A 26,855-nucleotide genomic window follows, 5' to 3' on the forward strand; every position below is an offset into this window, starting at 1 on the left:
AAATGTGAGTTATCAGGTTTTAGCATGAAGTGGGAATGAGACATCTTCAACTAGGCCATATGTTCTAATGTAGCAGCTAATGACATTTGTAAGCTCATGTGCTTTTCTGATCAAGTACAAATGCATCTCTTGTTAGTGGTAAGTTTGGCTGGATATATATGAACAAGATCGATAGCCTTAATAACCAAGTCGAGTTAGCCTAGGGTAGTAATGTTTGATATGGATAGACAACATTAGGATCCACCTGATTATTGTGGCCGGTGATGTTTACTTTAGATGTATTGTCGGTGCCATCTAAAAGAAATCTCTGATGCATTGACCTCTAGCTTCAGAGACCTCTTCTAATTAGCTGTTATTCATTCTTGTTCAAGTTTCTGATTCATTAGGTTATAGCGAAGTTGATTTTTTTTTTTTTTTCTATGTGAAAAAACTTCCCTAACCAGCCATGGTTAGGGACAACTGACCATAGCCAGTGAGTATTTAGAATAGTGTTTTAGTGCTATACGTTGCCAATAGGCATTTTGGAGCTGAGATTCTGACATTTTCATTCTAATTATTAAGGTTTATGCATTCAGATGTTCCCACATTCATAATTTTAGAAGATTCATTTTCTTGCTGTAATTTAGTGTTGTAATGGAATTAAAGCATAGAACTTAGCTGTACTTTCAACCAAGATCCGAACTTTATTAATGACATGTTAGTTGGGTATGATCTATACATAGTTTGCAAAGCATGTTCCTAGAGTAGTTTAATTGTAATATGAGAAATTTGATGATTAAGGCAACAAATTAGAGTCTCTGATGCTCTTTTTGTTTTTATAAGGTTTTCAGTGGTGTACGTTGGTAAGAGTAATTCTTAGGGAATTGATATTCTAGCATAATCCTTTTTTCTTTAAGGTTTATGCATTCAAACATTCCACATTTTAATTCATGTTTTCTCAGTACTGGTTTGTTTTACTTGCAAATTGTACTTTTATTTATTTTAAGAAAATAAGCTATGTTTGCTTTTCCTGAGATATTGGATTATGCAAATTAGATTCTCTAATGCACTTATTGCTATGGGGCTTTCAGTGCTGTACGTTGGCATTAGTAGAAATGTCCAAAGGACATTTTGTGTCTGATATCCGGTGTGAATTCAAGTATTACATGCATCACTATCATGATGCCCGTAAAAACTCGAGTGCTCCACTTATGGTTGTTGGATGTAAGAGAATACATACACATAATGATCAAAGTTTGAGGATAATGAGATTTTGGAATGTAATCTATGCTTGATGTGCACAATGGCAACACTAGGATCCAGCTGATTGTTAACAGGATTCACTTTGCAATCAAAAACATAACTTTAGTAATTAGTAACCCTCTCGCAGTGTGCAGTTGGGAGAGGCTAGATTTTTGGAAGGTAGATTAGACTCATTAGAGTCATGAATGTCAAAGAACCATGTTTTGACATGGACAACAACCCCACAGCAGAAACTTGGTCCAACCATCTTTGAGATGGGAGCAGTCCTAGGTAGGCCAGGGAACGCTTAAAAACTCAATTTTTGCTCCCAGGTTCGTCTACCATTGCGCCATCTACAGTATGATAATGTGTATCTACAAAGGTATGATTTAAAACTTGTTTCGAGTATGGGAAACACAATAATTATTTTGCAATGAATCTCCGGCTCGAAGGCTCGGACCAAAGCTTAAACGAAACGACAGTACCCTCTCCTCTCCAAAAAAAGAAAAACGACGCAGACATACAGTAAATGCCAATCACCAATTAATATAGCTCTTGCTGTTTTTCCACTTATAAAACTAGTCGAATGTGCTATACTTAGGTTAAACAGACACGAAATATGAAATTAAACTTTCATTCAAAACAAACAACAAACATATGCATGCTGTTCTCCAGTTTCGACTGCCATCTTTTATCAATTTTCTTTCATATTTTTCTGTCAAACAGCCTCCATTCTTTACAGTTACCAGAATATCCCTTAGTCATCACCATCCCCCAATAGTAGAAAACATGCAGTTGGAATCTAGTGCTTGAATATTAGTAAAACAATGAAATTAACAAACTTAGGCAAACCTAGTTTCAGCAGAATGTGCATCACATTAACTCATATATACACAATTACACATTATACCTATGATATGAAGCAAAAGCTAAAAATATCCAATTCATGTATATGTTGTCATATCAAACATAAAATTCAAGAGCAACATGAGTGCTTATTAAATTCACCAATGCAATCCAAGAATACGATTAGTTGATGCTTCTAGAGTTATGTTACCACTTTCTTGCAATTTTAAATTATTCAGAGGCTGCCCGAGAAGTGAAGGCCTATAGAAGACATGGCTCTGCGCAATCTCAATGCGCTCCCTTGGATCATTTAAATTCTCATCCCTCAATGCTTGAAGAATAGCTTGTGATGATTGCTCCCTGGATATCAAACAGTACACATATATAGCAGAGTATTAATCTCAGCCTTTTAGTTAGGTGATAAGGACATGGATATGAAGTCGCTTGCAAGAAATCGGAATTATCGTCCTAAATCTGCGAGTTGGAGATACCTTGTTAGCAATATTTTATAAAGTGTCTTCAAGATGGGGCAGAGCTCTACTGGAGAAACATGCTTGTTTTCTTCAGGATGCAACACATTCAGGCTCGATTGACTGAGAAGTTCATAAAATGTTTGGATTGCAGAAACACCCTAGAAGCAGAGAATACACCCACTCAGGGCAGTTTTCATCAGTAAATTGGAAGTTAGAAGAACATGAAACTATCGAAAAATCAATGAAAAGACATTTAGGTAGAGTTCGGTAACATTTTCATGCTTGTATTTTCATTTTTGAAAATAAAAATGTGTTCGGTGAGACATTTTTGTAAAATGTGGAAAATAGAAAATGAGATTATTTCAACTTTTAAAAAGAAAAACTGAAATCATCAATTTGACATTTTCACTTTTTCATTCTCCTAGTTTACAAAATATGTAACATATTTCAATAAACTACCGAATACATTGCCAAATTTTGAAAATTACAATCACATTTTCTCATTTTTATTTTAAAAAATTATTTTTGAAAATTGTTTTCAAAAACGTTACCAGACAGACCCTTAGCTTTTCAGGCCCTCCACTAATTGACAGAGGAGCCAAGTTTCAGGAATCCCAAATCTTCCTTAATGCTCATCAAGCGTAATTACATTCTTCAACAATTCTCTTACAGTTCAAAATAATGACATATATGTGCGATGTTTAAAGCAGATATGCCTCATCTGAATTTCTAATTCCCTCTTCTACAAGATTCAATATTATTTATTTGTTTCTTTGTTGCATACACTTTGACTAGTACATTAGTTCAAAGCATGGTGCAACCTGAAATGAATATATCTTCTTTCTTTTTAGATATGCTGTAAATAACAACTGATGTTTACCTGGACCATTCCTTTTCCACTGATGTTCTCACCTATATCCCGGTTGATATCACATTTGGCTAACATTTGCCCATACCATGCATTTCTTCCTTTTAATAAGGTAACATATGTGTCAGCCAGCAAAGGCCCTGTAAGCTTCTCAGGCTCTTCTGCCAACAAATGAGTTATAAATATCATCTCTGAGGTACAATGTGCGAACTATACAGATTTGTTGGTAGCACTCTCCTTTGTGAGGGCTGCTATCATCCCTGAAAAATTCAACGAAAAACGAGTGTAAGTTGCAACCAGAAAATCCATGTAGTTGAAATAACTTATTGGCTTACCACAATTCCTAGAAGCTTTACAAGGAGAGGGACCAACTAATGTTACTTTGTTTCATCGAAAACTATTGTTACTTTGGTATAGTATCTGTTCCTACTATATGTTGGTCAAGCTACCCACATATCCCACATTGGAAAAAGGAAAGGGTTCTCAACTTTCCCACTCTAAAAAGGAAATCTCCCTTTTTATGGCATCACGTAAAACTCTTGATTATAAGTGAACTCACAAACCAAATACAAGTCAGAAAGGTGAGGCACATATATCTTTTAAACCAATTTTTATCACGAACAATATCCAAGAGTTCCATGTTTGTTTGTGTAGGAAGAGCCTTGTATTTCACTATTTTGACAGTAATCTCTCTTAGCACAAATGAATTTTGCTCCTGTTAGTAGTCTGTCAGTTCTATAAGAATGTTATTTCTTTAAAATCAAGTTTCCTTCTTTTGTACATCACAAACATGATTAACACCATAAATTGCTTGGAGGTCATTAAATCCTAAGACATCTAATAATACAATTCTTTTTATTAGGTTTCAGATGTAGGAAGATCTAGTTCTCCAGGTATTGTGTATCTCCTTACAATGATCAGGATGAAACTGAGAATTACCTGCTCCAATGGCATATACATTCTTTAAACCACCCATGACTTCATGCGTTACAAAGTCGCTGTTGTCCCAGACAATAAAATAGGGTTGCCTTAAAAACTTTGCCAGAGGTTTTCTCCACTTCTCAGCTCCACATATTCGAGCATTTGCATATTCCTTGTTGTAGATCTCTGAGGCAATATTTGGTCCGCCCAGATAAAGTATGTTCTCCATTGCAGGGCCGGCCCAGAGCATAGGCCCAGAAAGTCCTTGCCTAGAGCCCCAGAGTTGATGGGCACTTACATATAACTTGTTTGACATGTAATGTCTGCAAGGCTCATCATGTTGTTCTGACTTCTACAGATTTTTCTTTTCAAACAGGTCCCACATTCATTCACTTGACTGATTGAGTCAATTCTCAAATATTTCTATATCTTTTTTTTCCTCGACTTAACTTAGGTAATAATATATTTTTTTGTCCAATCCCTAAATTCCTTTTTGTAAGAGAGGATCAATGGAGTTAGTTTCAGTTTAAATTATTATTTTTTGAATAAAATGATTAACATAAGCAGGAAACTCTTCATGTTGAACAAGTTGTCATTATATATGCATCATTATATTCAAATTTCTAATCATATTTTTCAGAACCTTTGATTCATCAGATGTTTTTTCTTAATGTTGTTTTCTTTAAATATTAATCTTGGATTGTCAGGTGCTTTTATGGGTTCGTCCAAATTCTCTTTCTAGTCACTCTTTTTTTTTGTTAACTAAATCTTCTCTAGCTAGACTGGTGTATTTAATTATGAGTTTAGTTTTCTCTTTTCTCCTGGACTTTCTTTCATAAGCTCGACATATATATTTAGTCATTAACAATTACTTTGCACATGTTTTTTCTGTACTGAAAACAATCTATTGCATAATGAAAAAGAAAGAAGCTAGGATGAGAGACTCGTATTTTGATCATCACTTGGTTAATAAGCTTCATGAGGCTGTAGAAGTTATGTTTTAAGCTAAAAATCTCAAAAAATTTCAGAGAGCCCCACTTTCATTCTACGCATAGAGCCCCGGAATTCTCAGGGCCGACCCTGCTCCATTGGGAATCCAACTGGCAGACATATAAGCTCAAGCTTTAGAGAATGAAGGAGAACAGTGAAGCGGAAGTAGAAATATTAACAGAAAAGCGCAAATAGCAGTACTGCAACCGCAACTTCCAAGCAATGTTGAGTTGAAAGTTGCAATTATGGGAAGTTTAATCCTAACGTGGCCAAGTGTATATTGCATATGATCTTAGGTCTATAAGCTATGATTCAGTTTATGTCATTTGGAATTCAAAGGACTATGATAATAATGCATAACTTCCTCACACTACAATAGTTCTGTCAAAGCAATATGTACATTAACACTCAAATGTTGGGTGTTTTAAGAAGTCATTCACTTCATTATGCAAAAGTGACAACTTCTCTTGGGAGGTTATGTGTTCAAGCCCCATCAATGATAGGGTGGGGTGGGATTAAAAGAATAAAAGAACAAAAAACCATTCATTTCATCACGCAAAAGTGACAAAGAAGAACTTGAGTCTATATGAATGACTTTCTGGAAAGCTCATCTTTTTCTTTAAGCTATTTTGCAGCAGAAAAGAATCTCTCAAAATTTTTCCTGCCGTACGGTAGATATTGTGGAAACTATTCCTACAGATTAGATTTTTTTTGATTGCAATCTGATAAAGACTTCAACAGTTTAATCATCTTTTTTTTGTGCAAACATTTCATAATGGAGATCAGTATCCTAGAAACTTTTTTCCACAGATTTCCTAGTCTTCTTCCACTCCCGAAACCCTTATCACTTGTCATCAACCAATTCTACTTCTATAATTGCCTTGAATAAATGGCAGATTTATGCTTAAATTTAGGGTAAAATATTATATAGTCATTGTGGTTTGAAGTCGACATATGTTTAGTCCTTATAGTTTTATTTTAATCTGAATAGTCCTTAAAGTCATGATTTTTCATCCAAATAGTCCTTATAACCTTTAACTGAGAAAATTGTTGGAAGGACTATTTGGATGAAAAATCATGACTTTAAGGACTATTCAGATTAAAATAAAACCATAAGGATTATTTGGATGTAAAATTGTGACTTTAAAGACTGTTCAGATTAAAATAAAACCACAAGGACTAAACAAATTTCAATTCTAAAGTTTTCTATTGTAAGCTTCAAGCAGTAAGGAATTTTAAAAGTATACATCTACCAAATCTTCCTATCAGTCCTTCCTTTTTTCCCAGCTTACTGTAAAAGTATCTATAAACCTTTATCTGTAAGAATCAAGTTAATGCAATACACACTGCAACTAAAAATTGTATTAAAAAAGAGGAGAGAAACATACTTGCTCGGTAAATCATCTGCGTGGAGGTTATAATATGTGGAACAGGCTTGAGTGCAGCCTCAATTCCTTTGGCCAAAGAGATGATAATGGGATCTGTGATTCTTTCCTTCCAATAATTACTCATCTCTTCAAACACCTCTTGTGTTTCAGTTGAAGGCAAGCCATTTACCACAATATTGGCATCCTAAACAGCCTCCTGCAAATTGGTCACCACCTTCAGTTGACAAAGTGGTGTATCAATCATGTTCAAGCAAAACCCATCTCTCAAAATCTCATCTGCATAAAGTGTCCGGTCCCCTAGCCTTGCCTCCACATATTTCAAATACGCGGAGCGCCTGATCAGCCTCCTCAACACATCCTCCCTGGAATTGATTACTTCAAAAAGATGTTCAGCTGTGGCTCTATCCACAGCCTTTCCTGCTCTTCTTCATATCCTTATTTGAATCTTGTCCCGAAAATGACCATAGCTATCTTGCAAAACAGCTACAAAAACACTGCCCCACGCACCTGCACCAACACCAACAATTCTTAACGGATCGCCATCAACCTTGCCTACAATGCGCTGTAGCTCATCAAGCTTCTCTTCCAAACCATTGAAATTCTGAACAGACCCATTTGAGCGCAAACTTCCATTCATTGCCTCAATGCTCCCCACCATTTTTACTATTGAAGGAAATCACTATCAACACCAATAACAAAGCAAACTGAAGTTGCTAAGTTGCTCTAAGCAAAGTTCTTTAATGCAACTGGACCTCCAATTGAAGCTGAAAAATTTCTCAACCAATCAAGATTTCAACAATAACCCACCTCTCCCAGTTCACACTTTTGCTTCAAATTTGTAATCACTTTCTTCTAAACTAAATTACACCTTTATCACTCCAATTTCCAGTCCCAGCAACTCAAGATTTCCTCTTTTTCCTACCCAAATGCAGTAGAAACTGAAACAAACACGAAAGTGATTTTTTGTCAACTTATAAGTGATCTCTATCTCTTTATGAGTTCCAAAGAGAAAATGCCAAAACATGTAAAGCCAAGTATCGAAATAGCATAAATCTTTGTTATCTCCGTCTTAGGTTGTTCATCCAATCTACCCAACTAAACTACTTCAACACTTGTAAAAGTAGGACACTGAATAAAGAAAACAGAAAAGTCAAAAATTCACCAACCTTGAGCGGAAACTACGAGAGAAGAACTAGCATTGTAATTCTGGTGAGAAAAATAAAGCTATGTTTTTGGGTTTCAGTTAAATATGAAGTTGTGATTAAAATTTGAGGATGATGAGGCATTGATGGAGCGTAGTTGAGGTACAGTTGGGGTGACAAAAGCATTAATATTAGTGTTACTTTTGGACTGTGCTAACTTCTCCAACTGTCATTAATATTGGATGACCTTCCTTGGTTGCTCTATTATATGATATCACATGAAACCCAGTTCACCATTGCTCTTCCATTTTGGTAGAGATATAATTCACAACCAGTGTTGTAGACACCTGTCATTGCTGTCGGTATCCAAAATTGTATGTAGAGAGAACAAGATGAGAGTTTCTATATGTCCAAACTGTCTCAATCAACTATTGAAGGAAAAGGAAGAAAATAAAAACAATTTAGATCGATATGCCATTAATTTGGCCATGGGAATAGGTTTTGGCCTTTTGCGAATGGATTTCAATCATGCATTCAATCATATGAAGCATGGTTTGTTGTTTCAAACTCCATTTACCCTTAGTCACCAACTGGTTGGGTGTAACTACTAATTACTGGTCAATCCGTTACATATTTAGAGATAGTAAAGCTTTGAGAACTGAGACAAAATCAAAGTCCAATTATATGCATATTGTTCAACTTGTGTTGCTCACCAACTGAGAGAGCCGATATTCTTGGTTACATGGAGGGGATGAGACCCAAAAAAAAACAAACTAAGCAATAATAAGTCTCGGTCGTAAAAGACCATCTTTGTCTTCATGTAGTCTGTCACAAAATACAAGCAGGCAGAGTCTCAAAGAAAGAAGTGGTATCCCAGGTTCAAAGTATGCCCATAATCACTTGTGTTTGAAAAACCACTCAAGAGAGCAAGAGATTTTAGGTAATAGTAACATCCAACCAACGTGACAATTTCTATGTATCTATGGTAATAGTTACTTGAAGAAAAAAAAAAAAAGTGAAAATGATGGAATGACTTGTAATTAAATTATGGAGATAAAGGTATACAACATGCCATAGCTTTTTTTTGAAGCAAAGGTGGGTATGTAACCCATTGTATTGATAGTGACAGCCAGAATGACATCGATATAGACCCCAACGAATTGAGGTGATTCACATATCATTACATTGTACATTGTAGCTCATTGATGATGAGTCGCGTCTAGCCTAGCAAGCTATAATCTAGCCCTACATAGTCACATATAGATAATTTTGTATGAAAACTTTTGTTGCCAAGGCACTCAATTGCGGTATGACAATAAGTGTTCACTATCTAGATGTAAAAGAAATATCATAATCTGCAAACATCAAAGCTTACCTAGATTCTTAAAAACCTACATAGGGACTTATTGGAAATAAATTAATAAAAACTAATTTAAAACCCTAATGGCCCAAAAAGATGGGCTTAGAAAAAACTAGCAAAAATAACCATCTTGAACCTAGAGTAAAACCCCAGGCTCCAAACGTTAGGTTTAAAGCAAACTCAAAGTCGCTGGGTTAAAGCCCAAAGAGGCTCAGGCTTTGATATGCAGCCCAGATCAAGTCGTCGCACCACCACCACTGAAACCTGAAAGTTTGCCACGTTGCTACCGTTGTCGCTTGTGAATCCGACCGTCTTCAAGATTCCATCGTCGACTGAACCCCGTCGCCGAAAAGCCTCAGTCGCAGCCCAACCCACCACTGCAAGAATCGAATCCAGCCTCGATAGTGAGATCGCATCGAGATCTAAGCGGATCCAAAAGCGCACCCAACCTAGATCAAGTACACCGACGCCTGCAGCAAATCCGGTCAGGACTTCCTCAAAAACCTTGGTAGTTCCGATGCCATCTTCGCCAAAATCAAGAAGCCAAGAATACCCCTCCGCCTCTACCAGCGACCCGAGTAAGCTTCTATAGTAACCTCCCGTCCGACCACACTTTAGGAACATCGGCGAGGAAAGAGGACCTCACCATGTCCACCGCGCAGCCAGACGAGACTAGAAAATTTAAAGGAGGGTTCTCTAGGGTTTATTGTGAGCGGCTGCGCTCTACTGATATAAATGACCCCAAGGTTAAAAATCAGTTTGAACACCTTTCAACATGCCAGAGTTGAAAATAGGGAAAAAGTAGTAAACATGCCCATGCATCTTAGCACTATAAGTAATGTACTGGGGTGGTTATAATAAAAACTATTAAGTTGAGGACTAATTGATGACCTTTTCATTTCACCCATATTCTGATTTCATATTATCGTCTATTTGTAGATATATTTGGGTAGATCATCTCTACAAATTTTCATTTAAACTGAAAATTATTAAGACATTCATAAATGTGATTTATCAATTATAAACTTGAACGACTCATGTTTGACATATTTAGATCGTTCATTGATTTGATTTAGTTCGATCCCTTAACGATTGTCAATTTGGTTGAAAATTAGTAGAAATGATCTACTTATATATACCTAAAAACTGAACGATTAAGATAAAAAAATATCATTAAAAAATGAGCGTAACAAACCATTAAATAGAAAAGTCTTCGGTTAGTGCTTAATTCTTATTAGAATCCCTTCCGGTAATGTACGTATAAAAATTGATATTAAAGAGCCGAAATTTCGAGGATATCAGGGATGTTTTAGTCATTGATTATTAAAATTATCACTTATTTGGGGCCGATTCTGTTGACTTTTGTCATTGGAAACTTATTTGCTGGTTTGGTTGAGAAGTGTAGCAATCTCCCACAATGGCGGAGCCTGAGAATCCTGGAGTCCTTGACCACACGTTGAAGCCCTTTTACCAGAGAGCCTCCGAAGCCGAGGTTCGTCTCCTACTCCCATTGAGCTCAAAACCTTGCTGCTCTTAACTTTTACAATCTAATACATGGTGCCTCTATGTGTTATAGTTGATGGGTTTTCACTGAATTGTAAAGTTTGGTTTTTGTTGTTGGTATGAATGGTCTCTTGGGTTTGATTGGGTTGTTTGCCTGAATAGATATTTGTGGATATTTAATTCCTTTATCTTGATACTACTTGTTTCCAATGTTTCGTCTTTCATTTGTTCCTGTTAGTTGAGGAAGAAGAACAATTCTCTATTGTTAGACTATGGAATGGTTATTGGTTATAATTACTCTTAAGACTTGAAGGCCTATGTCTAAACACTAATTCCTTATCTAATACGAAAGAAGAAGAAAAGGAACACTGATTCCTTGTAATCTCTCAATTGATTCATGTGATCAGTATCAATATGGTTTTGCTTTAAGAAACCAATTTCTTCCCTAGTATTCTGTATTTGCAGTTTCTCAGTCGTTGGGTTAAGAGTTTAAGATACTGCTCTGGTAACATGTTTCTGTATTCGGTTTAAATCTCCAAGAATATTTAGTTATATGCCAAAACTTTATAGTTGGCAACAAGCTCTTTAGTTATACCAATCCCATACTTCACGAAGCAGAAACTCATAATTGTTCATAGCAAGTTTGGTTGAAATAGCATACAGTAGTTTCGTTTTATGAGAGAAGGGCACAAGAAGCTCTCTCCTTTCTTTTTCAGATGATAGGTGTGCGCTCGTAGTTAAGAGTTGAGAGTTAAGGATGCCAAGCTAACTTTGGAGAGTTAATATTTTACCACCACATGCCATCCCCGCTGCTCCAACCAGTGTGAAACAGTTCATGCATAAAATCAACATAGGTGAAAGGCTGTCAGTAACTGACTAATAATATTGATGGGTGAATTGGGTATGATAACTTTGATTGGATTGGGTGCAAATGATACTAATGTAGAATTTTCGATTTTCTTTGGGTGCAAATTATAGTAATAATGTACTGCTTCCTATATAGTTCAAATAAATTTTACTACTGGATCATTTCCTCTCAATATGTACATGTATATCTATGTATTTATGTATGTCATATATCCGATTCCAATACGGAGCATTGATACACAAATATATCCTTGTACTGCTTCCAAATAGGTGAAATGATTTAGATTTGGTTTCCTATCTGAAAGTACTGAAATTGAAAATTATATATGCTTAAGTGTATGAAGTTTATCCATTTCCACTGATGGCTGAAACGAATGATTTTTAGCCCACTGTGATTGTGCTAACTTTATCATTCTTTTTTTATGTTAGGATCGCTTAACAAGACTTGAAGCTGCTCTTGCTAGCAAGCAAGGTGGGTTTTTACATTTAGGTCTTCCATTGCACCAACAATGTTTTAAAAAAGGGAGGTTCTTAGTAATTATCTATATATTTTTTTTCCTTTGGTGGACGGGGATATGAAATCTCACAGATTCTGGAAATAAAGATCATTCAAAGTTGAACAGTGAACTTCAAGAAAAGGTATTGCATCAACGTATCTGCTTTTGTGTAAGTTAGGAAGGCAAGCTAGACATACTTTTTGTTTTTTGTTTTCCTGCGTTTTGCAGATCAAGAAGCTCGCTGCAGAGAATGCAAAGCTCCAATACCGCATCCACCATCTTGTTCAGGCAGTTAGAGATGCTGATCTCAAGTTAGAGAAAAAGTGAGTAGTTTGGACATTTTTTCTTCGTGTATACAACTATGTCTCGACATTGATTCTATTATGTTTTGATTATCAAGTTACTTTGTGATTCCGAAAGTAATTGCTTTTTTTTCCTCAGGTAGATGTAGGAGCAATCTGGGATCACTGGATATGTTGCTATGCAGGATTGAAATCATAGAACTTGTATTCAAACAGTTTTTGGTTAAGCTGTTAACTTTGTTTTAGTTTCTTGGTGCTTGCTTGGAGATAAATTCGTTAGGGGTTGAGGTCTTTAGCTAAGATCCTTGTTACACCATTTTCTTCAATCTGAAAAATATTCACAAAATAGGTATGAAACTAAAAAAAAAAACAAAAAAAACTACCAAAACCCTAGAGAAGGGTGACGACCGTTTTCTATTTGATTCGTCATATGCGAGCTACCAGACACTGCAAATCATTGATCAAGAAGGCAGAATCAGCAGGACCTTCAAGATTAGGTGATGTATTTTCTTTTTTAGTCGGTCAAGATTAGGTGATGTTTGATGCGATAATGAGTTGTGAAGTTGGTTTGATGATGGTGGTTGTGTATGGGAAATGAACTCCATAAGCTGCACAGCCGTACAGATGATCTAGATTACAACATAACATAAATTTGAGGAGTGCATTGTTATAGCTTGTCCCAACTTTCATTGCTATTTATAGTGAAGGCAAAATAGCAGATATCTTATATGAATGGGTCTAGTTTAAGGAACATCAAATTTAACACAAATTTTGACATTATTTCTTGACCTTGAGATTTTAAAACATTTAAGGGTCTAGATCAATTGTAAATATGATGTCAACACAAAAATAATTGATGTGGCAAATGACGTGGCACTACCTAATTTTATAACAAATAAAAATTAAAAGAAAAGAAAGAAAAATTAGAATTTAAAATCTGAAAAACACAATCTATTTTGCAATAAAAAGAACTCAGATGCAAAGAAAAAAAAGACGAGAAGAGATTGATTTGTGTTCTCATGCTTAGACCGAATGGCTACTGAGATTCAAGTCTAACAAGGTATCACCCTGTGTGTGTAATGGGATTAAGTACACTCACCCCTTGGTTTAGAGACATTGTCATTGGTATTAAGGGTAGTAGCTACAAACAATTCTTAACATGATTCTAAATTCATTGGCCAGGAGATGAAGCATATCTTTCAAGAGTGCAGCGAAACTGGGTGAATGATTGTTGGATTAAGCAGAGTTTGAAGTGGAGTGGTCAATTATATATAAGGCTCCTTATCAATCCTTGATCGAAGTCATCGAACATCTCTTAGGTCAAACTATGCACCTCTTGTTATATATGGTTTTTCTACACTGAAAGCATACAATACTACATACATAATTGGCTGAGACACCAAAGGATCCGATCGACAATAATAGTGAGGAAAATAAAACAACACTGATTAGTTCATAAATTTATTTTCTGGGTTTTTGTTATATTCTGGACATGAACATTGTCCTTTTTTTGTTTCATCGTATTGGAAAATTAGATTTTGTTTTTTAGATTTTAAATTCTGATTTTTCCTTCTTTTCTTTTAATTTTGATTTGTTATAAAATTAGGTAGTGTCATGTCATTTGCCACATCAATTATTTTTTTGTTGACATCATATTTAAAATTGATCTAGACCCTTGAATGTTTTAAAATCTAAAAATTAAAAAATAATGTTAAAATTTGTGTCAAATTTAATATCCTTTTAAATGGACCCTGTATGAATCAGTTTAGTTTACGTGTAACACATGGTCGGCAAAAACTGTACAAAATTAATGTAGTAACTATCGAACCGAGCATGCGAACCCTTTCCAAAAAGAAAAAAAATAAAAAATCTAAACTTATATATCTGCTATCATCGAAAGAAGTTATAGCTGTTGTGGGTGATCGGCGTCCGCTTCCATCTGCAGCGGTGCCTCCTCCAAGTCGCAATTGCATTCTGTAATCTCCATCAACAAAGCCCACCCTCTTGTCGCTGCGAGGTATCCACTCTATCTATCCACTATTGTGATTTTTCAAAGTTGTTCATCCTCTTCACTTCTGCTTTCAATTACTTACTTTTACCGTCGCAAGATTCAATCTTTTAATTGGGTTTGAATGTTTTGCATTTGTTTCTGAGCGTAATATATAAATTTGCTTCATAATATATAAGTACGTATCTGGATAGTAATTGATGAAGATGACCCCATATATCTTAAAGGCTGCATTGCTGTTAGTTTGTGCTGTGTAGCTGAACTGATGAGGGGTACGGTGATTTGTGCATCATTGTTTTGCACCCAACTATCTTTGTTTTTGTTGTGGTGAGGGGAGGCGTCCTAGTTATTGTGCTTTAGGTATTGGAGATCGTAAATTTACGGTGATAGAGGAATGTATGGGAAGAGCAAGAATGCTGTTCGGCTTTTCTGGAATTAACATTATCCTGATGTATTCTAAATTCTTGCCCTTACTAAACATTTCATCTCAGGCTACAGAGTCTAATCCAGCCACTTAGTTAGATTCTAAGAAAGAGCAAAGCGGGATGGCAAATGATGATCAGATGTTTCTCTTGTACTTCATAATGGGTACCTACTTTGGCCCTGATGTTAAAGGAGAAAGGCCTCCTAAGTCAGTCTTGCAGAGAATAGCCGAGGGACTTCCACCATATACTTTTGAACAACTAGATGGGTCCCAAATCACTACAGCAGAGGTACAGCAAGTATACTATTATGTTCTTAGGAAGGCTGATCAATCTGCCATTGTTCAGTTACCTTTGTTGCACCAGTTCTTCCATGGTAATCTCTTCATCCAAGGACAAGAAGACACAGCCAATTACCCTCAGTTTCCTGATCTCTTTCCTCCCCTACTTCACTACAATTCGCAGTCAAGAACCAGATTCAACTTCTTTGAGAACATTGTATTTATCAGAAATCCGGAAATATCTTACATTAAGCCAGGAGACTTAGAAAGATTTAAGAGGCTAACTGGGCTGAAAGATCTTTTTCTGGATAGAGATTCTGAGAGGTTGCATGCCAATACTGATGGATGTGTTTCTTATGATACGACAGTCCATGAGCAGAAGTCTAATGGAGGATCACCTTCCATTAGATCTTCTCGAAGCTCTACTATAAAAAAACATGTAGATGATCTCCTAGAATGTAAGGATTCTCTGAAACAAGTGCATTTGGTGGCTCCTACCAGTAGCGTTGAATATAATGGTACACCTGTTATGTACAGTTATATGGCTCCTCTGCCAACGGGAAATGGCTCTGAAGATACGCAGAAAGTTGATCCTACTATGATTTTTCTTCCTTCTCCTCCAACTGAAAAGGAGTGGTCAGATATTGTAGCTGCAACCAAACATGGATTTGCATTGACTGGGAGTGCAGCAACAGGACAGATAGGACCAACTATAGGACTCATTGACATTGGAGAGTCTGAGGACTCCTACCTGTTTCGTGTATCGCTTCCCGGGGTGAGAAGAGATGAAAGTAAGTTTCTGTATACTAGAAAGAAACTTTTTAACTTACAGAAACACATAATAGCTATTCATGCTCTAAAAATTTCCCTCAGGACAGAATCTATGCACACATGCATGCATACTGCTGTAAAGCCTCATTTAAAGACACAATACCTAGTGTATCATTCAAGAGTCGTAATTCATTAACAATCAATCATGGTTTGTTCTCTTTCACACCTTGTATTCCTGGCTCATTCTCTATGACCACTTGTATTTTCATTTCATAATTGGGAGTACAATATCCATGAGTCTCTCTTTCATGCTATGGCACTTGTATACTCCGTTTAACTGTTCTAAAATGATGGTTTCAATTTTTACTACAGGGGAATTTAGCTGTGAAGTTGAAAATGAAGGACGAGTATTGATCAGAGGGGTCACCATAACAGGTGAGAAGACAGTCTATAGGTACTGTCAGATCTTTGAAATGCAAACGCAAAATCTCTGCCCTACAGGGCATTTTTCGATCTCATTCCAGCTGCCTGGTCCAGTTAATCCCCAACATTTTTCGGGTAATTTTGGTACTGATGGAATCCTAGAAGGAGTTGTGATGAAACGCTTAGATGAGACAGGACGCTTACGCTGAACTGATATCGGCTACTGTATATTTGTTTAGGGACTATCTGATAAGTAGTTTTATTTTACTACCAAACTTTTGCCTCCTTTCACCTGCTCTTCCTATGAGTGCTGATTATAGCTACTTTTATGTCTCTGTAGTGTGTGTGTGTGTGTGTGTGTGTGTGATCCCTGTTGTAGTGGATGATAATCAATGTTGTCCATACTTATGTTGTTGCAATCTTAGTCAATCTTAATCCAAAGCACACAAAATTTTCGATTTTGCTTTCACAAAGTTGAGGTGATGTATTGTTTTTTTTCTTCGCTTTTTAACAGAAACAACCATGTTTAAGTCTCACGCGAGTGCAAAGCATGATATGTCAGTAAGTGATAAACTCTATCTGCTGCGTGAGGTGTGAGTACCACCTTAAATTCACCATGCCTATATAAAGGATCGCGCTTCTCCTATGAGGAGACCCATGGTAGATAAAGTTGATTTCAGTTCTAGCCAAAGCTTGCACCAATATACTGCATTCTGTTTCCAGGATCACCTTCTCATACGTCATCCCTCATATTTTCAGCTAGCTTCATACCCTCAAGTAAAGCCACCAGCTCAGCATGAATGGGGAGGTAAATTGTTGAAAGGGCTTGCAAAAAGCTCCGGTAAGAAATTGGCCCTTTGCATCCCGGAACACAGCCCCACTCCCTGCATGCTTGGACAACACCATAAACCCCACATCACAATTGCATTTGCACCAATCCTTCTCCAGTCTGAGCCGGCTTTGAACCTTTGGAGAGCTGTTCGACACAACCACATTTGCCTTCAAAAACTCATTACGCCATTCCAAACTAAGCATGGCAGCCTCCAAAGGCCTCTGCTGCCTTGCTTCCCATAATTGTATATCCAAATCGACCACAACCACCAAAGCTTGAACGAAGTTTTCATCGGATAGTGTATATAACAAATAGAGCATAAAATCAACAGAGACATCACCATGCAACCCTGGTGAAATCGAAGCAGCATTCCAGAATCCACTGCACAAAGAGATGCAAAATGGTTCTCATGCCGATGAGGACATATAACAGAATTCATCTCCTACATATCCAGTACGACTCGGCTTTCCTGTGGGAAGCATACTAGCACCAACACCTCCAAACATGCAAAGTCACCTTCAGGCCTCCTATAACTGCTTCCAAACCCGTTTGTAAGGGTCAACCAGTGGTGGAGGTGCCAAGACATCCCCAATTTATATATTTCGAAACAAAATAAGCACACTATTAGTAACGGAAGTACCTTCATGTTAAAATGTCAAATTGGTAGATCCATTGTACTCCTTACCAAAGGTGTGGATAAAATGAGCTCTATGTCTGTAGGTGAGAAAAGTGTTTCCAGCAGGTCAACTTTCCGGCACCTCAACTCCGAATCAATTAGCTCAGATACAAACCTTGGAAGAGGCCAAAGCAGCCCTCTTGGATATCGATCAGGAATCCAGTTATCTCCCCGAATGTCTAACATTGTGCCATCTCCAACCCTTGAACAAAACATCCTAAGCCAAGAAAAATGACTTTCCGGTTTCCCCGTGCTGCAGCAAAGTTGAGGGATATTGTTGCTAATAATTATTTGCAGCATAAAATTTCTTCGGATTAATAATGAAGAGTTTTTGTGAATCGGACTTGGGAGTATTTGATTATAGTTGCAAATCAGAAGGTCATTTCGTCAAACCACATGGAGATATTACAATTTGTTATAAAGCACTTGAAACTTTAAGCTTGGAATTTTTGAGCGAGTGTATCAATGGTACCAAAAACTACCCTCGGTCTCTCTATGTTCTATTCATGTACAGTATTGAAAGTGTAAATCATCAAGCCATAGAATCTGCTCGATAAGTAAACAACTGAAGATAAAAAAAATGGACCATGCATGCTGAAAGGACATAAATCCATAACATAGAAACTCATCTAATTCATTCCTCTTATATTCAGATGCAAAAACCAAAAGATTGTGTTGAAACCTGAGGACTGAGGACAAATGTAACATCCTCGTGAAATTCTCTACTTCAAGTTTTCAACACAAATATACCTGCAACACCTGAAGTATCATTTCATGCAAACCTGGTTACCTGCAACTAAAACCTATAGGATGGAATGAGTACTCTCTTTCCTAAACTAAAAGGGCATCACTATGTTCATCGCTGTTCGTACTATAGTTGGCCCATAGGACATCATACATGCCCAAGGAACAGATGGAGATGCCATAAAACAAAAGAACAGATATATACAACTTACATCTAAAATTAGTGACCTCCCTGTGTCTTGGCTAGTAGGTCAACCAGCTCCATTTTCCGTAGCTTGTGAATGTTTTTCAGTTCAAGTCTCTTTGCCAATTCTTTCAGTTTACCTACAGTCATTTCCATCAACCTCTGACTTGGAATAGGAGTTGGAATTGCATATGGAACCAAATTCCTAGTGTGAGAATCATCTCCAGAATAGGACTTGACGATCAGAGGATCTTCCTCAACCTTACCATTAGTTGCGTCCCTATCCTTGTGTAAATTTTGCATGCCCACACCTAAAGACAGATCTTTAATTTCTGCAGGAATTGTGAAAGTTGAAGTCATATTTCTCTGCTTTTGTGACTTTGAAGCCTCTACAATTTCTGAATCTTCCCTCTCTGGATGCTTAAGATCTTCCTCAAAAGAACCATTAGTAGCGTCTCTGTGTAAATCTTGCAATGGCAAACTTAAAGACAAATCTTTTACCTCGGCAGTACATGTGAAAACTGAAGTCACTTTCCTCTTCTTTCGCAAATAACTGTTCAAGTCTTTTGAGCCTAAACATGCAGTCCTTTCTCTAGTGTCTGCAGTAAGTGGGGAACTTGGAGTCCTTTTCCTCTTCTTTTGCAACTGTGAAGCTGAAGTTTTACTATTACCATGAGAGGTGCCATGATCTTTGTCTTCACAATGTTCAATATGACCTAATTTTTCACACTTCTTCGAAATCAGATTCAACCTAGTATTGTCATCAGTTATTTTGGATTTTTGTTCCTTCTCAGCTTTTGAAATAACCTTTGTATTTGAACTGATCTCTGTAGAAGGAAAACATGTTTCTTGGACATTCTGTGCACTCAATGGTGATTTCCTCTTTCGCTTTAGGCTTTGAGTTTCTTTTGCTATTGTGAACTGATCAGAACCTTCCTTATCAGTGCTCCTGCCTTGAAACTTGACTGTTTTTCGTTGATTTCTTCCATTTTTAGTGGTACTTAAAGACTCATTTGGACAGCCAATCTTGTTACCCATAGTCATCTTTGATTTTCTGATGCCCACTTTTCGTGCAGTTTGCAGAACAAAGTCAATCAGCTTTTGCTCTACATTACATTCTGTCGGACTTGAAGCGCACAAGCTGGATTCCGGACATCCATTACTCTTCTTGATGCCAGCTGATTGTCTCAAAGCGTCTTGACCACCATACTTAACAAGGGGACATGCAGGCTGCTGAGTGAAAGAGAAACATCTTACAAGCGAATGCTAAGAACAAGGGTAAGTTGAACTATAACTTGTGATCACCTTGCTGTGTAGTCACTCTAGTACTATAAAGTGCAGGTGTATACACAAGGATAGTTCCCTCAAATGTTTCAACTCTTTTAGTACCATAAAAAACCAAAGCAATTTGAGTATATATCATTTACAGAGAAGAGAAAGCTGGTCATACCTTATTGGTTTGTTGAAGGGTTGCCTTGATTTCAGAAGTTAAAGATGACATCAAGGTTTGACTTCTAGTAGAAGGCTTTTTCCTTATTTCATCACATCCATTTTCTGTCAAAATAGGCATGCATGAATTTTTCACCTCACTGGAACAGCCATTTCCATAGATAAGAGAACTTTTGGCCATAACATCTGCAGGCTGTTCAATTTGAAATGACACCACAAAAGAGACACAAAATTAGGATCTGCTGCACAGCTATGAGTAGTAGGTGGAATATAGGACAACTTAATACTTTACTTCAATTATTTTTTAGAGAAGAATACTTCGGTTCAATTGCAGTATGTCAAATGCTTAAAAAAATTTCTTCTAGAGAAAATACAGGTGTTTCCGATAGAAGTAAAAAAGTGAGGATCATATAGTCAATGTATGTATGGATAAACAATAGCTGTTAACATACATTAAAAAAACAACCAAAACCCAAGGGCATTACAAAATGAAAAAGTATTTCAAAACAAAAAATAAGGGTGTTGCAAGTACCTCAACCATTTTACTGGCATTTGATCTGCGTTCATCAGGCGTCAGTGAAGTACCTATATATGCTGCGGGTATGAAAGAGTGCTCTACCACCTCATTAATCAATTTTGAATCAAAACTTTCTAGGCGTGTCTTCTCATCAATGGAGCTGACATTAGTTGAATGTTTTGTAGTCATACACTGTTTATTGCAAGAGAAAACAAATTATGCCCAGATATTAACTGGTATGATGAGTATCAATTATGAGTATAAAACTATAAGTTCATATAAGAGATATTTCATATAAATGGTCAGGTATTAAAAAACATAATGAATAGGAAAATTACTTAACATCATAATTTCATATAAATTCATATAAGTAGTGTTCTGTTGAGCAATACAATGGCTTTGGTTACTAAATCTCTAGTTTTAAATCTTCATATAATATACGAGGTTATCCAATTCTGAACTCTGCATATTCTCCAGATTGAGAAATGAAATAAATTCTTATTTTAAGATGAGTACTACAAGGTAATTACCACGATATTTGTATATACAGCACATACACGCAGATATATGTGTTATTGTTTAGCCTTCTCTGGATTGTAAAGATCATAAGCTCTTCCATCGTGAAATCAGATTGAAAGTGAAAGAAGAATAGTGAAGCATTATGAAAGAGATAAAGTGCTTAATCAGGGTGACTCAGTTGTGGGTGCCACTGAAGATGTACTTGAAGAAAGAAAAAAAAACAGAGACAGAGAGAGAGAGCCAAGTATATACACAATATATATAGGGTGGGATGTAAGGATGACCTTTTAGTGAATAATATATCCGATATGAAGATAGATTAACAAGAAAGTAGATCATATGAATAGTAAAAATTAATAAATACAAACATCATTCAGTGGATGGAGTGTGCCTATGTTTAAAAGTAATAAAGCAGATGAGTGGGTTTAAGGTACCAAATGCAGATCAGCTTAGTCTGTTTGTCAGGTATAGATAGCTTTACAAACCACTGTGTGTTAAAGAAACTCGAATTTTTTTTCAAGGAAATCTCATCCCATAATAATCATTTGTGACATCTAACCACAGTAAAAAAAATTAAAGGCGCATGTGCACAGTGACACAAATGCACGAAGAATAGTATAAAGTCCTACAACAGATCCATAACAAAAGCTACTAATCAGTAAATATGACTCTGATGATCTAATTTTTACAAAGCTGCCTACAAAATGTACTAGAAATCAGTCAATTGTGTTCTTAATCGAGTCAACTAATTCTTTGTTATGAAATTTTACTCCAGTCATTCTTGCATCTATCATCCATGTAATCAAAGAAACTGAGCTAAGCCACCATATAGATTCAATTTGGGATTGATGCAGACCCATCAAGATTCTAGACAATATCAATTTGAAGAAAAGAGGTTTTGAACTAAGGCCGAAATTTAGTGTGAGGCTGCCTTGGGACCTTGAATACCTGTCTATTTGAGACTGTGTTCTACTGCGAGCTGTCTATGCATACAGATGGTGCTAAATAATGCAAACTCATTTTACGTATGAGCAACCAAAAACAGGTACAGAAATTACTAATGTTCAAAACGGATGACGTGAATGCATAACTAAAAGGTCTCAAAGAATCAATTAACTAACTTATCATTGGCAGATCATGTTCCAATATAACTTATCAAAGGCACCCATATAACCATTTTATTTTATTTTTGCATGTTTACAGTTGTCTGCATATCAATATTTTCAAGTAAAGACTAGATTTAAAAGTCACCTGCTCATCTTTCTCATCTGTACTCTCTGCAGGTTCTGTATGCACTAGTGATTGAACCTCGATATTGTTCTCATCTTTATTTCTCGAATTCTTGATAGAACTGTCACCGAAAGCAAAATTGTCACTCAAAGCACCAAAACATATGTCATTCCATTCCTCATGTTTAGCCCACGCTAGTTCACTTTGAAGAGACACCAAATCCTTTTTGAAATCATCAATTTCTGTATCGGCCTTTGCCAGCAATCTCTTCACTACTTCTAAACAAAATTTCTCGTTTAGCGCATTTTCTTCTATGATATCTACAACCATATGAAAAGGGAGTGTAAAAATCAAAGTACAGCAAGTAGAGCAGGGAATGCCGCCAACCTAATACACATGAAGGAAATACACATACCATGTCCATAGCCAAAGTAAAAGTCACAATGCCATTCCGATTGCGGGAAGTAAGTAGTCTCAAGTTCAACTGAAAAGCATGTTCGGTTACAACAAACATTATCAGAACAAGAAAAAGCATCTACAACAAAGGGATTCACAGTTTGTCGAAACAAGATGGTGCAAAAGAGGTTTTGACAAACCTTGAGGATGTGATGGACCCCACAGATCCCAAGCCATGAATTGCAAGAAATATCCTGAAACGGATGAGGGCAACAGATTCAAATTATCAAACTAATCAATTCCACAATACCCAGTAACTTATTTTACCAAAAACCCAGTAAACAAGTAAAAAGCATGAAGCAACAGTAGTTAAACAGCAATGAGAGTCACACAAATTAGATACCAACCATGCAAATGGTGTCAACATCAAACAAATTACACAACTTTACAAAAGGCATTCAAGGTCTGAACTGAGACAGGGAATATGGGAGAAGATGAGTAGAGAAACGAAAGGGAAAATGGAAGGAAGAGGGAAATTGACAGGGTACCTGAGGGAAAGCGAAAGGCAGCGACAGAGGGCACCTAGGGTTCCGTGATATTGAAGTTAGCAAAGAGGGAAGAAAGTGTAATCGAAAAAAAAAAAAAAGAAGACAGAAGAAAGTGACACAAGTATCAAAGCTGCCGCTTGAAAGCGACCAACTACTTCCTTTGGAATGTGAGAGAATGAGTGGGAAACATGTATTAAAAAATGGGATATTTTTTTCTTTTTTCATTTTAACATATAATTCTTGGTCCGAATTTTTCCAGAACCCAGGGTTGGACTTTTAAGCACCGGAAAAAAAAAACCCCGACCAAAACCGTACCAAACTGACACTGAGAAATCGAAACAAATGGAACCGAGGCCATCGGTCACGGAAGCTGCATAGAAACGCACATTACGGTGTCGGTTTGTTGTTTTGTGCATCTTACAAAACCGACATATATTTATTTAAGGCGATACTCATGACTTGACTTGGCTACATCAATGAGGTATGTCGGGCATCGTTGTGTGGTATGTTGAAGAAGCCTCTCGACTAAGAAATAACGTAAGTCATCTACAACTTCACAACCTTGTTGTTATGATCTACGAATTATGAATTCCCAGCCTTTGCTTGGAACAAGGTGTTTTTCCAGGTATAACGTACATCCACAATTGAACAGTTACGATTGCGAGGCCAAAGACTTTTGCGAGCAATGGTTATGGACTTATGGTCAGGTAAGGTATTCTTCATGTGGAACGGTGTGTTGTATTAGTCGAACGGTGTGTTCTATCAAATGAGGGTATTCTTCCTGTAGAATACGGTTCTTAGTGGCATCTTTGTGTGGTTCGTCAAATAAGGTATTAAATTTCTTACTCCGCACAACCTTACTGTTACGAATTGCAAAGTCCCAGCCTTTTTCCTCGCGACACTAATGGACTTGGCTACATCAATGAGGTTGTTGGCTTTGTGCGGAGAGTACTCTCGCCTTTTCATCCACAAACTTACTGTTGGGAACTACGAAGTCCCATCCTTTTTCCTGGCGACACTCATGACTTGACTTGGCTACATCAATGAGGTATGTCCAGCATCGTTGTGTGGTCAGTTGAAGAAGCCTCTCGACTAAGGAATAACGTAAGTCATCCACAACCTTACTATTACGATCTATGAATTCCCAGCCTTTACTTGGAATAGGGTGTTCTTTCAGGTATAACGTACATCCACAATTGAACAGTTACAATCGCGAGGCCAAAAACCTTTGCGAGCAATAGTTATGGTCAGGCAAGGTATTCTCCTTGTGGAACCATGTATTCTCTCAGTCGAACAGTGTGTTCTTCTTGTGGAATACGGATAGGTCCAACCCTTCCATTCGTCGCAGCTCAAAATGCATAATCTTTCTTCCCGACCCTCGATCTTTCAACAGCTCCTCCACCTTCAAGTCCATTGAATTATCAATTTTTGTATGTCACAGTTGATGTCACTGGTGATGTTTGGGAATGGTTGTTTAGAGGTGGTGGCTAACTAGGCTTGGGGTTTGAAGGCATGAAGGTATGAATGCTTGGGAGCTTGAAGGCTATGTTTAAGTGTTTTCTAGGTTTCTGCTTGACCATTGTCCATGTTCTCAGCTCCTCAATTTATAGGCACAACTTTCATGTATTTGAGATGATTCAAGCCTTGTTATCTTCTGGATAAAATACTCTTTTATCAACTCAAACACGTCTTCTGTTTTAAAATCATGAGACTGGTTTAAAGGTCCACTGAATTATCAGTTTCCTTATGTCCCAGACCATGTCACTGGTGATGTCATTAGCTAAGTCATTGGATGCATTCAACCCCTCCACCCTTCGTTGCAACCCGAAATCTTTCTCCCAGACCCGATCTAAGTTTGCACTCCAGATCTTTCAACAGCTCATCCGCCTTTATGTCGATGGAATTATCAGTTTTTGTAGGTCTCAGGCAATGTCACAATTGATGTCACTGGTCATGTCACTGGTTATGTCACAAGCTATGTCATTGGATACGTTCAACCCCTCCTCCATTCGTCACAGCCCAAAATTCCTAATCTTTCTCGCCAACTCAAACTGGGTTTCCACCCTCGATCTTTCAACAGCTCCACCGCCTTCAGGTCCATTGAATTATCAGTTTCCCTATGTCCCAGACAATGTCACTAGAGAGAGGGATAGAGAGGCGTGAGAGAGATGAGATGAGAGAAATGAGAGAGTGGGTAGAGTTTTTAGAATTTATATAAAGGGATTTATATTCAATGCGACAAGGTCCACGATAACTAAAGCTTACCCAATAAAAAACTGACAACTCATTAAAAATATCTTATATATTATATATTCGGGCGGTTCAACAGCCTAAATTGGAACCAATCCGGTTTAATCCGTTCAGGCCGGTTTGGTTCTTATTTTGGCCCATTTTATGTGGTTCGGTTATCCGACCCGTATTTTCGAGAGGTTTTTTCAGTTTTCAGGTCAAAATCGAATTTATGCCCAACCTTAACTACCTGAATCATTCAAATACAACTCAGTTATTTCAATGCATGTTTGCCATGTTCATATTGCTTCATCCACCATTATGCCTTAATGCCAAAATTAAATCTTTTATTTAAAGTAAAACAATTCTACTAATAGTCATTTATAACATCTAACCACAAAATAAAGTTGAAAGTGAAAACTTTACCTGATCAAATTTGGAATCTCCCAAGTACTATGACAATGATTATGTATGTATGCAGACACTCAAATGCACGAAACATAGTATAAAGTCATACAACAAATCCCTAACAAAAGCTACTAAACTGTACATACGACTTTGATGCTCTAATATCTACTTGAAATCAGTCAATTGAGTTCTTAATTGAGTCTTCTAATTCTTTCCAATGATAAATTACTCAACTTATTCTTGCATCTATAAACCATGTAATTAAAGAAACTGAGCTAAGCCACTATATTAATTCAAAAGGTTTGATGTAAACCCATCAAGATTAATCAAGACAATGCTAGCTAGTTTGGAGAAAATAGGCCTTGAATCAACACAAAATAAGGGGCCTAATTCAAGATCAAAGGTGGACACTTTGAGCAAACAATCAACACAAAGACATAAAACAAGTAAAAAAAATCAATCAACAATAGCTAAACAATGATGAGAGTCACACAAATTGCAAACCAACTATAAAGAAGTCTCAATGAAAAAGGATTTACAAAAAGGCAGAAAATTGTGTCACATAATTTACACAGAGTATAAAAGAACCATTTAAAAATTAAAGTGTGTCAACATCCAAAAAATCAGAAAACTTTACAAAAGACACTTAAGAAAATTGTGTCAACTAAGTTGCAATAATTGATGCTCGACCACCATACGAAAAAGGGACTAAAAACGAAAGGTTTTAAGTGAATTTTGAACTAGAGAGAGGATTGTAGCTTGATATGATTTACGGGAGAAATTAGGAGGCTAACAGAGGAGTAGAGATGGTTACCTAAAAGAAAGCGAGAGAGAATGACT

At 36.8% G+C, this 26,855-nt stretch overlaps 3 protein-coding genes and 1 non-coding gene across 4 annotated transcripts; 2 read left to right on the forward strand and 2 right to left on the reverse strand.

Annotated features, from left to right (window-relative positions):
• Positions 1 to 2,225: 2,225 nt before the first annotated feature.
• On the reverse strand, positions 2,226 to 7,365 carry LOC101295069 (glycerol-3-phosphate dehydrogenase [NAD(+)] GPDHC1, cytosolic-like). Its single transcript, XM_004305660.1, is given in 5 exon segments — positions 2,226 to 2,427; positions 2,559 to 2,698; positions 3,421 to 3,668; positions 4,348 to 4,569; positions 6,708 to 7,365. Coding segments are annotated over 5 exon segments (1,470 nt in total).
• A 3,201-nt stretch (positions 7,366 to 10,566) lies between these two features.
• LOC101307028 lies at positions 10,567 to 12,720 on the forward strand. Its single transcript, XR_184987.1, has 5 exons — positions 10,567 to 10,701; positions 12,009 to 12,051; positions 12,169 to 12,218; positions 12,305 to 12,399; positions 12,518 to 12,720. It is a non-coding gene; the product is annotated as an uncharacterized LOC101307028 (transcript).
• A 1,563-nt stretch (positions 12,721 to 14,283) lies between these two features.
• LOC101307316 lies at positions 14,284 to 16,740 on the forward strand. The gene is made up of 3 exons (XM_004303593.1): positions 14,284 to 14,395; positions 14,878 to 15,880; positions 16,233 to 16,740. The coding sequence occupies exons 2-3, from the start codon at positions 14,932 to 14,934 to the stop codon at positions 16,490 to 16,492; spliced, it is 1,209 nt and encodes a 402-aa protein (XP_004303641.1). The 5' UTR covers positions 14,284 to 14,395; positions 14,878 to 14,931; the 3' UTR covers positions 16,493 to 16,740.
• Positions 16,741 to 18,755: 2,015 nt separating this feature from the next.
• On the reverse strand, positions 18,756 to 23,736 carry LOC101295359. Its single transcript, XM_004305661.1, has 6 exons — positions 23,694 to 23,736; positions 23,031 to 23,084; positions 22,850 to 22,918; positions 22,456 to 22,754; positions 20,170 to 20,361; positions 18,756 to 19,949 (listed from the first exon to the last, which is right to left on the reverse strand). The coding sequence occupies exons 1-6, from the start codon at positions 23,734 to 23,736 to the stop codon at positions 18,756 to 18,758; spliced, it is 1,851 nt and encodes a 616-aa protein (XP_004305709.1).
• Positions 23,737 to 26,855: the final 3,119 nt, after the last annotated feature.

The sequence above is a fragment of the Fragaria vesca genome, linkage group LG6 (assembly GCF_000184155.1).
Source record: "Fragaria vesca subsp. vesca linkage group LG6, FraVesHawaii_1.0, whole genome shotgun sequence".
NCBI lineage: Eukaryota > Viridiplantae > Streptophyta > Magnoliopsida > Rosales > Rosaceae > Fragaria > Fragaria vesca.